The 15147-nt window shown below is 38.5% G+C and overlaps 1 protein-coding gene across 7 annotated transcripts in view; it reads right to left on the reverse strand.

Moving 5' to 3' along the window:
- LOC129988848 (zinc finger homeobox protein 3-like) overlaps window positions 1–15147 on the reverse strand; it is a 415162-nt gene that overhangs the window by 99648 nt on the left and 300367 nt on the right. For all 7 annotated transcript variants that reach the window (XM_056097122.1, XM_056097126.1, XM_056097125.1 and 4 more), the window contains 2 exons: window positions 8988–12325; window positions 1020–7421 (listed from right to left, as the gene is read on the reverse strand). In XM_056097122.1, the coding sequence (XP_055953097.1) occupies window positions 1020–7421; window positions 8988–12285 (9700 nt within the window). In that variant the 5' untranslated portion in view covers window positions 12286–12325. The remainder of the gene's footprint in view (window positions 1–1019; window positions 7422–8987; window positions 12326–15147) is intronic.

Here is a 15147-nt window from a genome sequence, read left to right on the forward strand (position 1 = left end):
CGAAAAAAAAAATTATCACAATTTTCAATTCCTGAGTTAGATTTCGATCCACCACTGCAAATAAAAACAAATTTACAACAACATACTCATTTTTAAAACTTAAAAAAAAACCAATGTGTGTAACTGTCACCAACAATTTAAATAAAATTTCATTTGTAAATTTTTTCCAAGGGCCTTTAACAGAAACCGAAATTATTAAGAAAAAGAAACTATCATTTTTATTGTGTCATACTTATAGCTTTGCCAAAGATCTATCTGGATTGCATAACTTTCAGCCAGAAGATATTATTAAACAATAACCACGAAAGTTACATAAATTTAAAAGCTTAAAAGTAAAAAAATGTAAAAACAAATTTTTGAAAAGGGTAAAAATTAAAAGCCTCACCTAAGTTCACAAAAATTGAAAAGAAAGAAAAAAAAAATCTTTGGAGATCACCAAAAGCAAAATTTTACATAAGTTATAATAGAAAAACAATACAAAACAAAACATTTACAATATACACAAATATTAACAAATAAAGATAATTATACAAATAAAAGTCCAATACGGGATACAGAAGCATGCAGGGCATAAACATATGTGGTTCTTTGTCAGTTTGAAGCAGGCAATCCTAAATAAATATAGACTCATAACCACAAGAAAAAAAAAAAGTCAAGCCAACATTTGCATCGATTCGAGCTTTCATCTTTGGACTAACATTAATTCACATTTAAGGGAAATTAAGTCTTTTAAATTTGTCACTTTCTTTGTTCACCTTAAAACGAAGACAGTAAAAAAATTGCGTTTGAATTAAACGGGTGCATAACTAAAGTTATAAAAAAGTGAGACATCTTTGAGCCATATGAACACATTTTGCCCAGCACTGAGAAGTTAAATATACAAGTCTCATTTCTGGCCGAGACTGAATTTATAGGAACTATAGTCGCCCTCTCTTGAGGACTATCAAGCAAAGATTGGCAGTCTATCTACCTGCAAATTAATAAGACCATCTTTATGCGATATTAGAGTTTTGTCCTACCTGGATACATAGCGTGGTGAAGGAAGGTCCCAGGCATGCCACTATAGTAACCAGGAAATGGAGAGTACATGAATGGGTAAAGTCCTGCCGCCGAAGACTGTGTTGAAGTCTCTGCGGACGTCGTTGGCGGATTAAAATCACCTAGATTATGATTCTCTTGAGAAGAATTCGCGGTTTGCAAGAAATTGTCCTCTTTGTCATCTTGTTTGTTGTCCTTGGCGGAAGAAGCCCCAAGATCGCCGTTGGTCACCGTCTCCTTCTTTTGAACGGCGGGCGAGTCGAAGGTCGGTTCACTCTTTGTCCTGTCCGGTGCACTGGAGAAGCTTGAGAGTCCACCAGTCAGTCCTGACATGCTGGTGGGCATCACCTGCTTCGGTGTCGAATTGGTGGCTGCCAATGTCGAAGCATTGCTGCAGTTGGAGACATGATTGGGAGTCGCAGGGGAATCAAAACTCGGCGCCGTATCCGAGTCCTGGCCATCAGTTAACTTCTTTAGACTATCAATGTGGATCTTTAAGTTTTCAATATGTTTCCTGGAGAAAAGATGTTCCTGGAGGGTAGATGGAGAGTACTTTAAGTTATATTTTACATTGCAGATAGTACACTCTTCACTCACTTTGGGTGGTTCCATCTCATGTCCGAATGTTTTAACGAAAGCTAGACGAGCTTTCTTCTCCTTAGCTCTGGCATTTTGGAACCAGACTTGCACGACTCTTTTGGGGAGTCCGATTTCTTTACCCAGAGACTCACATTCGCACATGGATGGAGTTTTATAGTCTACAAAGATGGATTTCATTACCTTCAGCTGAATCGTTGTCATTTGAGTCCTAAAACGTTTATTGGAGCTGGATGAATATCTGTTAGAAGGAGAAGTCGGATTACTTTCTTCTCCATCCATATTATCCGTGGACTCAGAGTATGTTTCAGAACGTGCATCATCCATAAGCCCACCTCTAGACGTTCCATCCTCCAGAGTGAATTTTTCACCTAGCCCTCCATTGCTTTTCTCCATCAGAGCCTTCAGAGGTTTACTGAGGTCAAGAGGAGATTCCTTGATTGGACTTTCAGAGGATATCTTATCGGTGGGTTTGCTCAAGGACAGGTCTGCAGCTGCAGAAATGTCCTTGCTGTTGTCTTTAATACTTGTAGCACCAACCAATTCATCGAAATATTTTTTCAATGAATCTTCGTAATATCTCTTCATTTGATTATTGAGTTCAGTTGGATTGGTTGGAAAACTCTGCGAAGGCGAAGCCGCAGAATTTGAAATCTTATCTTCACCTGGACTTTCTGGATCTTCTGAATCGCCTTCACCATCAGGAAGAGCATCAATGTTAATATCACCTTTTGTGTATTGATCGGCATGCCTTGTAGCCAAATGAGATTCTAGAGCAGATCTTGCTTTAAATAGAGCTCGGCAAAAAGGGCATCTTTTATGGATGACCTGTTGATGAGCACGAAACTGCCCTTTTCTTTCCCGCGCTCTAGTGTTTTGAAACCATACTTGGACTACTCTTTTCTTCAGACCGACTTCCCGTGCTATATTTTCTAACATTTTTCGACTAGGATTGCTTTCCAATTGATACTGTTGGTACAAATAATCTAATTGTTCTGGCAAAATAGTGGTTCTAAGTCTCTTATCTCTCGGATGGTCACTCTGAGATTCTTCGTCATCTGACAGCTTACGCTTCATTTGTGATAATTGAAGAGAATTAGGATTTGGCGACGAATCGTACTGCAAAACAGGGAAAGACGAGGGCTGATAACTAGGGAAAAGAGTAGGGTTCATCATATGTACCAACTGATGTTCTCTCCAAAGATCAAATCTTGCAAAGGCTAGACTGCATTTATCGCATCTATAAGAACCATTTTGATTGCTGGTCGAAACAGGTGGTAATTTTTCTGCTGGACGAGGTGGAATAGGAAGAGATGGTGTTGGAAGTGTGGGAGTAGCAGGCTGAGATGATCTTTCGTCACCAGACATTGATTTGATTTGACCAGCAAGCGGATTTTCATCTTTAAAGCACGAACTTTTCTGATGTTTTATTAGCTCATAGTATCTTTGGAAAACTTGTAAACATTTCTTACACTGATAATTTAAACCGGGAGTTCTTTGAAATCGTCCGGCATTTTCTTCTTCGGTTGTGATAGGTGGCTGATTTTCGTATACTTTTCGGGCTTTCTGACGGGCGTTCTGAAACCAAACAACAATCACTCTGGGACTCAAGTTTAACAATTTCGATAAATATTCTAAGTCATCATCTTTAGGATAAGCATTTGTTTCAAAGAATTCTTGCAAGACTTTAATCTGGTAGTCTGTGAATCTTGTACGATTTGCTCGCTTTCCTGATGATGAACAAGATGGTGTAGGTGTTCCACTAGGCGTACCAGTAGAATGAGGAGATTCAGAAGTCGGTGGAGAAACAGATCCAGGGGGCATAAATGACATCATTGATGATGCCACACTAGAAAATGGATTGTTACTGTAATTAGAGAAACTATCGGCTAGAGAAGTTCTTAAATCCATTGAAAGTAAAGCATTTGATGTAGGTGGTCCAGATACTCCACAGCTCATGGCTTCAGACATATTTAGCATTTCTTGAGCAGATGAAGTCATACAAGAGTTGAAAGAAACATTATTTTCTGACCGTTTATTTTGGAGTGGAGGCTCCGTTTTTTGGCATTCATTGGCTGCCGGATATTTCTCATGTTTAACATCTTTTGTTACAATGTCGGAAAATTCTTCATTTTTCTCAACTTCAGGAGGAGGTGGAGGCAACGGCTCTTTCTTTTCTGGAACAGAGTTTTCAGCGTTTTTCTGTTCCTCTTGCTTTTCGGCGTTCAAAGTCACTATCTTAGCTTCACCGGTTTTCTCATATTCCTCAAGATTCAAAAACGTAGAAGGTGGATTGTTGAAATTGTAGGGAGAATCTTTATTTCTTTGTCTTTCTTTGAAAAGAGTATTTCTGAACCAATGCTTGATGACTTTCAGAGGCAGCCCAGATTTATCCGACATTTCCAGAAGTTGGTCTTCGGTTGGTGAATTATTGATGTCGAAATACGCCCTAAGTATTTTCAGTTGGTCGTCGTTGATTCTAGTCCTAGCTCTTTTCTGCTGTTGGGAAAGTTGCTGTTGTTGAAGCATCTTCTGCTGAGCAGCGAAAAAGTTGGGATCGACGGCTGCCCCTGGCATCATAGGATGACCAAATGCAGAAGCCATCAAAGGATCTAGAGGTGGAGGCATCATGAGTGGAATGAGAGGCGGATGCATGTTCATAGCGGCAGCAAATGGCAAGTTCATATTCATGCCCATGTTCATTGGCATGGGTAATCCCATGCTAAGGCCCATGCTCATAAGGATCTGGTTGAACTGCATTTGAGCCATGTGGTTGGCTGTCACCGAAGATGCCATATCAGGCATTTGAGAACCGAGGGAAGTTACAGGTGGAGTAGCAGAATTAGACATATTAAGGGGTGTTGCACCCGATGGTGTAGCTGGAGTTGATGAAGGACCTACACTCAATTCCCCACTAGATGATGGCGAAGGTGCCTCAGCCATGTTATTGGCATCATCGATGACAGGTACAGATGCATTTCGCCGCTCATAATCCTCACGGAATGCTTCAGCAAACTTTTCTACATTCTCAAGGGGAACTATATCTTTGTGTGCTTCTTCCTGATGTGCTTTCAGCACCCAGATGCTTGAAAAACCTTTGCCACATTTACTACACACTGATCTATTGATTTCTGGCAAATCAAGCTTCTTTTGAACATCTTTCTCTTCCGAATCTTTATTTTCAGATGCGTTTTCTTTCTGCTCCTCCTTCTTTTCGTTTTCTTTTTTATGACGTCTCTGAGAATTTTCATTGAATTGCATAACGACATCAAAACCAAAACTTTCTAAGAGGTGTCTGAATATTAATGGCTTGGGTCTCAAGAAAGGGAACTTATTCTTAAACATCTGCTGACCAGGTGTTGGACTTCGGGCATTGGTGTGATTAATTTGCATTGCTGGGGAAGGTGATGATTCCGAAGCACCACAAGGTATTCTAGGTTGCTTTTCGGAAACATCTTCTCGATCAGACTGCTGTCTTTGTTGCATTTGCGATACTGGTAAAATCGACTGCTGTGGGTTTGTAGGAGCAGCATTCAAAAGTGGAGGTAAAGGTGCTTGAGAAAAGAAGCAATATAACTGCTGATGTTGCATTAAAGCGTCCTGTGAGGAGCACATAGAGCCACAACGTGAACACTGGAAAGGCGGACTTTGGCCCGGCATCACTGACGGTTGCATTAGATTTAATGCTTGTTGCATAATATTATTATGATCAGGATGCAAAGGAAATGAAAACTGGGGCGAGGATGTTACCGGTGTAATGATGGAAGAAGATGTTGTAGATGCTTGAGTAGATGGAATTTCAGATGCTTTGGGTGCTTGAGAATTGGTTGTTGAGAGATTCACAGAGCTTTCTGCTGGAGTGCTTTTGCTTTCTGAAGTTGTCACAGGCGGATTTTCGGCAGATGGACCTGAATCTGGTCGCTCTACAAGTGGAATACTCAAATCTAATTCACCTGACAAGACAAGTTCTTGTATTTTTGATGCTTTTGATTGGTGAAGAACAGATCGAACATGAATGTCTAAAGTCGATGCTTGGCTGTAAGATAATTTGCATAGATTACATTTATATGGCTTTTTCTCATTTTCTCCCGAACTGGCCGTTTGTGTCGTGAGATTCGTAGGAGTTGATTCAGAAGTACTGGAACTTGTTGTCGAAACTACCGCTGGAGAATCTGGTGATCCCACACTGGTACTGGAAATAGGAGCTGAAGTAGATGAATTAGGAGCACTGTTTTCTTTCAAACTAAGTTGCTTACACTTATGAAGATGGGATACGGAATTGAAATGGACTAGAAGTATGTTTTTTTGTGTGAATGACTCTTTACAAACCTCACATTTAAAGGGCCTGTTAGGATCTAAATACTTTTCCATTGGATAACTCATTTTCTCTCCTTTTCTATGCAGCAACGTCTTATTGTGACTTGTTAAATAGCTCTGTCTTGTAAACGCTACTTTACATCGATGGCATTTATATTTCCTATTAGGATCAGTATAGCTGTCTTCGGCAATAGCTTGACTATTAATATAATCTTCCAAAACCTGCTGCTCTTTATTTTCATTGCCTTCCTCTATAATTTCATCAATATTGTCAGAATCATCTGGAAGACTGATTGTTTCATCAGGCATTTCATCATCCATCTCTTCTCTGCTAGTTTCTTTCTTGAGTAGCTCAGTTGTTTGAGGATCTAGGATGCCACCAGTTGCACTTCCATTACCGGTAAGCAAAGGATTATTCATCAAACTGGAACGATATTGCTCGAGTTGTTCTTTGGTCATATCAGCATGAGACATTTCAACATGTTTCTGCAAAGCCAGTACAGTCCTAAACGATTTCCCACATAGCACACATTTTGTAGCAGCACGTATGAGATGATACTGCATGTGCAACTTCAACTTTTCGGAGGTTTTGAAGGCTAGACTACATTGTGTGCATCTGAATTTATAAACATGCCTTTCCGAAATAGGTACATTAAACTTCAGTGCATGCATCTCTTTGAAATGAAACTGGGCACCCGTCATGGTGGGAAAATGGAGATTGCATCCTTTCTTCCAACAAAAGTAGCCATTGCCTTTCGGAGTATTTTTGTATTCGAGATGACCCACTTCATTCTGATGACAGAATAAATCTTCGACTTGTACAAATGCACGGCCGCAAGCAGCACATGTGTAGTCCTCATCGTCTTTGCCATCACTGCTATCGCTTCTACAATCCAATTCCAAAACCTCTTGCTTTACATCCATTGGCTCATCTAGGTCATTATTACTTGACGAAATACTGAGATCGGTAGCAGTGCTTGGGCCATTCGTCAGTGTCTTCTGTTGTGGGAATGCTTCAGTATTTTCAGTTTTGACCTCGTTCTTAATCGATGCCTTTTCATTCTGTTTATTTGTTTCCATTTCAGCCATCCACTCCGTTTTGTCCACCAAAGACAAGAGTCTCTTGACACCTTCTTTATTAACATGATGAGTATCTATTAGATGGTTTTCAAGAACACCCCAATCTCTGAAGCCATCCTGACACAAGGGGCATGCAAGAGTAGATGGCTTTTGGGAATGCTGCGCTACCACATGCATTTGTATCTGAACTTCACTGCTGCTAGTATAGTTGCAGAATGGGCAAGTATGAACGGTTGTTTCGGCATTTCCGTTTTCAGAAGTAGTGCTTCGATCTAATAAAGCTTGCTTCAGCATAGAAGAATCAGAATTTTTGAAATTTTTGATATCTTCTTTACTTTGTTCGTCTATTACCAGTTTCCCATCATTTCCATTATCACCATTATTTAAATCTGGGGGAAAAGAAGAGAAATATATATAAATTATTAAATATAAAATATCAAAAACGATATCGTTTCAAATAAAAGATTTTAAAACGGATACTTCTCATTTTATGTTAAAACTGCCAAATAATTAAAACTATTAAAGTGATGAAATGCATAAAAAGACTAGATAAAAAAAATTCTGCACAAATTAATTTAAAATGAAAATAATATGAAGAAAAGATCATATTTTAAAAAAATATATTAAAAAGGGAGATTATAAAATTTCATTAGTTTAAAAATAGTTCAACTAGCTAATGGCTCCAATTAAAAATGAAATTTAATTTCAATCAACATTCATTCTAATATTTGCGTTAGAAGAAGCTCCCAACTCATTAGGGTCACTAAAAATAGTAAAGGGGTAAGAGGGCTGAAAATCCCCCGTAAATAATGTTACTAATTAAGATGCTATGCACATCCTATATATTATAAATTGTTTTTAATTAAACATAACAAAGAAATTGTGAGGACCATCCACATGTCATTTGGGAACAAAAGAAAAATCTGACTCTTACATTGATCATAAGCTGTAGAAAACACAAAACCAAATGCCCCACACAAATTGCCTACATTACACGACGGGAACTAAATTATGTTAGGTACATGCATCTTCAAGTATCGATTCGGCTTCATTTGCACATGAATCACATTAAAAGCTCACGTTTGATTTGCAAATTGCTCGGTCACAATTATGCATGGAAGGTGCTGCAGACACCTTTGCGTGCGCGGAAGAGTCATTGACATAACTCACCGAATCCTCACCATTCAGAGTCAAGGCGAGACTGACTGCCAAATTACAGACAGCCGTTCAGTTTTTGCATTTGTTCGGTCAGAAGTTAAATTCAGCATCTGACAGATGAATTTATCGCATGGAAATAAAACAGCAAGAAAACAATAGCGATTTTTGACCCGAACCCAACGTTTCCGTTCCGATTGAGTTATGCTGTTCTTTTTTCTTGCGCTCGTGTTAAGGATCTAACTCTGAAATTCAGAAAATAATTTTACTGTCTGTTGGGTAAAGCAGGTTAACTGCCACCATTCGATTTTTACTTAAATAATGATTACATTTAGATTTGATTATAAAGTTATTTAAGAGACATTTTGCAAATGATAGGCAAGGAAGAAAAAGTAACAATTTTATACAAATGCTTTACTAAATGAGGTAGAGATTATTTTCTTAAAAAAAATGATAAGTTTCAGATGTTTGATCTGTTTCATTACAAACATATTAGAACAGCAAAAGTACAAATTATTTTTAAATTGTTAACTATTCGCAATCTCAATAAAGCATCTTGATTAAATTAAGATTAAAAAATCATACTTTAAAATAATTTAAAAAGAAAAGGTAATTTTAAATATTGTACTGATAAAAATCATAATTTATTATGATTTATATGAAATTCTAATGCTTTTAATCATCATATCTAAACAACTCAAAAAGAACGAATACTGTTTCTTATAATGGTTGAAAATACATAATTATCTATATAGAAGAAAATAATGAAAATATGATTTAAATAAAATTAAAAAGCTTACCTTTATCTTCTTCGACCATTTTCAGTGTTTCACTGGTAGCTTGTTTGGCTTCTTTCACAATAAAAACTTCTCTCATATCTGGCTCACTTTCGCCTTGCATCTGCCGAAGGTTTTCAGCCCTCAGATGAGCCAAAGAATTGACATGTTGAATGAGATTGACTTTAGTCCTTACCGATATATTGCACATCATGCAATGGTAGGATTTCAATTCTGTCCGTATAACAGATTCACTTCGTTCCAAAAACAAAAACAACCGAGCATTGCTTTCATGCCTTGGATTCGTGGAATGTATCTGCAGTTTATGCAAGGAATTGGTGTAATACTCGCATGCATTGCAACGAACTTGAATAGGGTTGCTAACATTGACATATTTTAGCTTCCAGTCATTCCTCGGGCCACCTTCCTTAACATGGTTAACATGATGTAATCTTTGCAAATGCTTGTCAGTTTTGCAATGAAGTTGAAAATTTGCCTTCAGATTGGTTTTGTAAGTGCACAATTTGCAGATGGAAGTTCCAGCTACTACGGTTAATACCTCATCTTCACGCAATCTGCTACGGTCCAATTGAACATGCTGGCTTAAAGCTTCAAAAGAATCTGAAGAATAAATAGTACAAACACAACATTGGTACAATTTGAAGGTATCTTCATATGGGATATCTGGTCTTAATGTTGGGTCTGGATGTTCTAAATCCATTGAAGGGGGACATGAGAGATTCATCGGACTAGGAGCTAAATGATGGGGTTTAACATTTGCGGCAGCAGCCGCTGCAGCTGCAGCCATTGCTCTCTGTTGCTGTTGCTGCTGCTGTTGTTGTTGTTGCTGCTGCTGTTGTTGTTGATGTTGTTGTTGCTGGCTTGCCATCATTAACAAGGCGTGGTTATATGCCATGTCTGCGATCGCAGCTTCAGGTTGTAATTGAGCATCTGCAGGCATAAGCAATCCAGGGTGAAACTGAAAAACTGGATCCATCTGGGCTTGTTGCATTGCTGATAAATGATGTATGTGTTTCATATTTTGCTGGATTACCATCATATTATGTGTGTGCTTCTCACTTGTCATGTGAATTCTCAGATTACGAGCCACATTTGTTTCATAGTTGCAAACGTCACAGCGCCAGTTGGCTTTTGGTTTGGGGGTCAATTGAGCTTTTTTAAGTGCTTCTGAAGCAGAATTGGAAGACGGCACGCCAAGTCCTGCTGAAGAAGGCGATCCTACTGCAGCTGGAGTATGCTGCTGCTGTTGTGATTGCTGTTGCAAAGCAGCTATATGTTCTTGAGTCAAACTGCCATTTTGAAGCTCTTGCACATTATTGATGTGCTTATCAGACTGCATATGTATGCTAAGATTGCCTTTGGTTGTAGTAGAATAATTGCAGACTTCACATCTGTACGGCTTGTATCCACAAGTATACGTTTCTCCACGAGCCAGCCGTGGATGAGGTTGGTTTGTGACACAGTAAAGGCAAGTCATTTCATTCTCAGGATGTTTCTCTTTCATGTGGATTTCTAAAGTTTCTTGGTACTTATAATGCCAATTACATTTTGGACACTTCAATGTCTTGCATGAATTTCTGGAATGCATCATAGTCATATGTCCCCCTAGCGATCTCGAAGACCCTAGAACCATGTCGCATTTCGGACATTCTACTCCGTTTATTTTTCCTTCAGGATGATGCGTGCACGTTGACAAAGATATAGGTGTTGTAGGCATTGCCATAGGCGATGGACTTTTATTCTGCGATGCTGTGCTCTTTGGTGAAATATTTTCCGCACTGTCTTCAAGCATACTGTTAGTGGTACAAGATACAGGACTTGTTTGTTGTTGGTGATGATTGTTAATGGATGAGCTTTTGATAGGAGACAGGGAATTTGGCATCCGCTCTGTGTTACTTTGGTTTGAGATATGCGATGTCGTGTCATAGGATCCATTTGTGATGGGTGGAGATGGTGAGGACTTAGATGATTCAGGAACCGACACGACCGCAGCTGCAGCAGCAACTGCAGCCTCAGCCATCTTTTCTATATTCGCAAGGTCTTCCAGCTCAGCCACAAGTGAATTGTCACCAAAACTGGACGTAGACGAATTGAATGCAGAAGAAGTTGAGGTTGCAAGCAATGCCGCTTCGCTGCAGGGAGGTACAAATTCAGGAACTGATGTCACCGGGCACATATTAGCGGAAACCACCGTTGTGGTGGCTGCCATGGACGACGCCACTTGCGGATCGTCACGCTGCCGGGTGGCAGGTTGGACGACGTGAGAAGAGGAACTTGAGACTGAGCCATGCGCTGAGGAGGCAGTGCCATCGCCCATGCAATTGTTACCACCGCCTACCATCTGAGCACTTGACGGAGACGAGGTGGCAATATTGGTAGGAGGAATAGGCTCTAGGAACGAGAGCAGGGGCTCGGCACTTACCCCTTGAATCACAGCCGAAATATTTTTTCGTGAGACCAGCTCTTTTTCAGCGTCATTCAGTGATAGAGAATGTTCGCCAGTAGCATGGGCCACGAATGACTTGGTGAACCCGAAGGACAGTTTGCAAATGAAACACATGAGTATGGGCTTGACCGGCACTGTGCCACAGTCCCACATAGAATATGACGGAGTGTCCGACGGCACACTTGTTGTTGTGGAGGATGGAGACGATGTCCCTTCCGAATCAGTCCTATCTTTGAGAGTGAATACGCGATAGCTGTGCATCACGGGTATTTCAGGAACTTTGTGGTTGTTCTCCCGCAGGAAACTGTTGTAGGCCTGTCCACACATTGCGCTGAACAAGGCCGGGTGCCTGGCTATGTGCAGGGCGTTGACCAATTGAGGCTGAGTCTCCACAGGACTCTGGGCACTGGTCCGTGGTGAGGAGGAAGACGCACGGACGTTGCCTTTCTTCCCGGCTGGTAGGAAAGACAGCAAGTCCCGACCGCCGTATTCATCGTCGCTAAGCTCGGAATCCACCCCCTCGATAATATAAGCCGAACCGTCAGGATTGTAGACGATCTTGCCATTGAAAGTCTCCACATCACTGGCAGAACTGTTGTTGGAGGCATCACCTTCATCTTCAAGTAGGTCTTGGCCTGTGCCTTCTGGTGGAGGTATCGTCATGGAAGGTGGGAAATCTGCGCTACCCTCTTCCATCTCTTCTTCAACCTCTCCTTTCTTCTTCTTTGTAGTATTTTGAGGGAGAGGTTCGTTCACGCCAGCAGTCATCACAGTGAGCAGTGACGGCCCTGAGTCGACCGTAGGCTCCTCCCGATGTTGGTGCTGGCCCGTGTCGTTGCCAGGAACAACGTCCATTGACGGACAGAGTTTACCGATGCATCATTCAAATTGGATCCTGCAATACAAACAAAATATTTTTAATTAATCTTTTATAAATAATATAAATAATCTCAATAAATTAAATATTGACAAGGCGAATTTACTATTAAAATAACATTGGTATTCCATCATGCAGAAAAACTTGTTTTAAGTTTCCGATTAAATGATTAAATTCCTTAATTAGGTGCAGTTATGCAGATATGGAAGGTTCGAATGACAGTATTTCCAATACAGTAGACTCTCGATTATCCGCGCCTGCCACACAAAGTTTTTTTTTTTTGCTTCCAAGCAAAGAGAAAATGCTTCCAAAGCAAGAAGCAACCACAAATGACTGATTTCTTCAAAAGGGTGTAGTTTTAGAGTTATGCTTTTGTAATTACATAATGCATTATAGTATTAAAACAGTACATATGTATTAATTTTTCTCTGTATCCTTGACGCCTCTCGTAAGTACAAAGTACTTTTCTGTTTTCATTAACAAAATACATTTTAGGTTAGTTTTGAGTGATATACTAAAATATTAAGCGTTAATTAAACATTTCCTGCTGTTTATTTTACGTTTTATTGTACATAAAACGATTTTTCAAAGTTGGAATGACTGTTTTCCCTTTTGCTATACCCGTTTTTAGCTTTTCTCGGATTATCCGCGATATTTGTTATCCGCGGCGGCCGCGCCACCCAATTCCGCGGATAATCGGGAGTGTACTGTATCAAATTCAGAGAGCAAACAAAATTTTATTCAAATAATATTTTCAAAATCTAGCATTTCCAAATAAAGCAATTGATAGGTTATCATTATCAGGTTTAATACGTAAAATTTAATAAAACTTAAATAATAGAATGAACGAACTAAAAACAAAAAAATGCGCATATATCACAAAAAACTCGCGATTAACGAGAAAATACTTACAAATTGGCACACAATGTTGAACATCAATTATATTCTATCTAAAATTATCTTTGATAATAGCTAAAATTCAAAATCCAAATCACCTACATCATTTTGACAGAGATTAAATATTTTTAAAAAATTTCGAAGCTCAAGTTTCACTGCTAAGGATAGAGCTCAACCCAGTAAAAGTCGCACATCAACACTTAGGAGACAGCTGTGACAATGTGCTTCCGGCAAGTTACAGAGTACTGAAGCCAAAGACCGCCGAAACAGAATAAAACGCATAAAAGTAACTATCGACCTCATCAACCAATAAGCTTATCCGTTATTGTCTCGATTTGGGCTGGCCCAGAAGCACCCAGAGCCTCCATTTGGATTAAAGGCTAGAACGGGAGCAAACGTCCTGCCGTGCGAAAAGGGGCACATTAAAGGGTTTCCATGCAAGCAACAGATTCGACAGGGCATGTGGGGAACTCCCCACTCTAAAAAGGTGGGGGGACTTTCACGTCACCAACTCATCAATGAAGTTACCCCTTTGTCCCCATAATTACTCTTGTAAGCGGAGCGTGAAATCCCTTCCAGAGACTAGGGTAGTTCTGGCTAGTGTAGATTCATCTTTGTGATTTGGAAGGCAGGATTAAAAGGCGTTATACGTCATCATATATACTTAGGAAATGAAATATCAATCAAACACTGAAAATTATTGAATTTCGATAGCTGATAACAATTCAATTTATACCGGAATAGCTTTTCATATCACTCCCTTGCCTTACTTAAAAATAATTATCAGTTTTTTAGATTATTTTTTATTCAGATATTAAATCATATTTCGATTTATTTCTTTTATTCGATCATTTAATTGCTTTAAAACCATATATTTTTAAAAGGGCTACAAAGTACTCGCATTTCAGCACGGCGCTAGTTTCAGTCCTTAAGAAACTTGTTGCATATTTGGCATAATGTATTTCGCTTGAACATATTTTTTTTTTTTTTTTTTGATAATTTTCTTTTCTATACCAGTAGGTTCCATGAATTTTCAACAAGATGGTTTGTTTGGTAATTGAAATTGGATGAAGCAAATTCCAATTTACAATGTATCAAAATGAATTCACTATATCGATAAGTGGGAAACATTTTAGCTTACGTATTTATATTGCCCAATATCGATTATTTCATATTCTGCAGAACAACACAAAACACCAATTTCTTAATAGGTAAAAAGAGAAAGTTAAAATTGTTTCAAAATGTATATTTTTTTTAATTAAAAATGTTAAGGTGGGGGTGGGGCAAATAAGTTATTTCCTTTTTCACATTATTTTAATGTGGTTCAAACAGAAGAAAAGTTACCATTTAAAAAAATTATTCATTACCTACCTATAAAATATTAGTTAAATGGATACAAACCAACAACCAACCTTCAAATATAAAAGGACATATTTTTGAATGACGTTCTTATCTCACTTCAACACTATTTCTAAAGCGCCGCAATTCATTTAATCTTTTAGATAAATTTCTAAATAATTGCGATAAGCAGAAATGAAATGTTTGCAAAGATTCCTAACACAGAAAAGAAAGCGAAAGCTAAACATACAAGGATATTATCTTTATTTTATAATTTTGTGATGGATTTTTTTTTTTCGACAAGTAAAGACAACAATAACGTGTGTTTTGATTTTTGTACACTACTTGAGAAAGAAAGAAATTCAACCAATAAATCGACTTAAAAAATTATCAATATATTTAAAATGTTTGTATACACTATAATATATCTAAATTATTGTTAAAATTAACAAATAAACTGCAAATTAAAATATTTTCATTCGCGGTTTTTGCATTACCAATTGGAAAACAATTACGCTAAAACTTTTTCCAAATTTACATCTAATTTGTGTACCGCAAAGATGCATTAAAATACTTGATTCAAATCATGAGAGTATGGCAACAAC

This window comes from Argiope bruennichi, chromosome 10, assembly GCF_947563725.1.
Source record: "Argiope bruennichi chromosome 10, qqArgBrue1.1, whole genome shotgun sequence".
Lineage (NCBI taxonomy): Eukaryota > Metazoa > Arthropoda > Arachnida > Araneae > Araneidae > Argiope > Argiope bruennichi.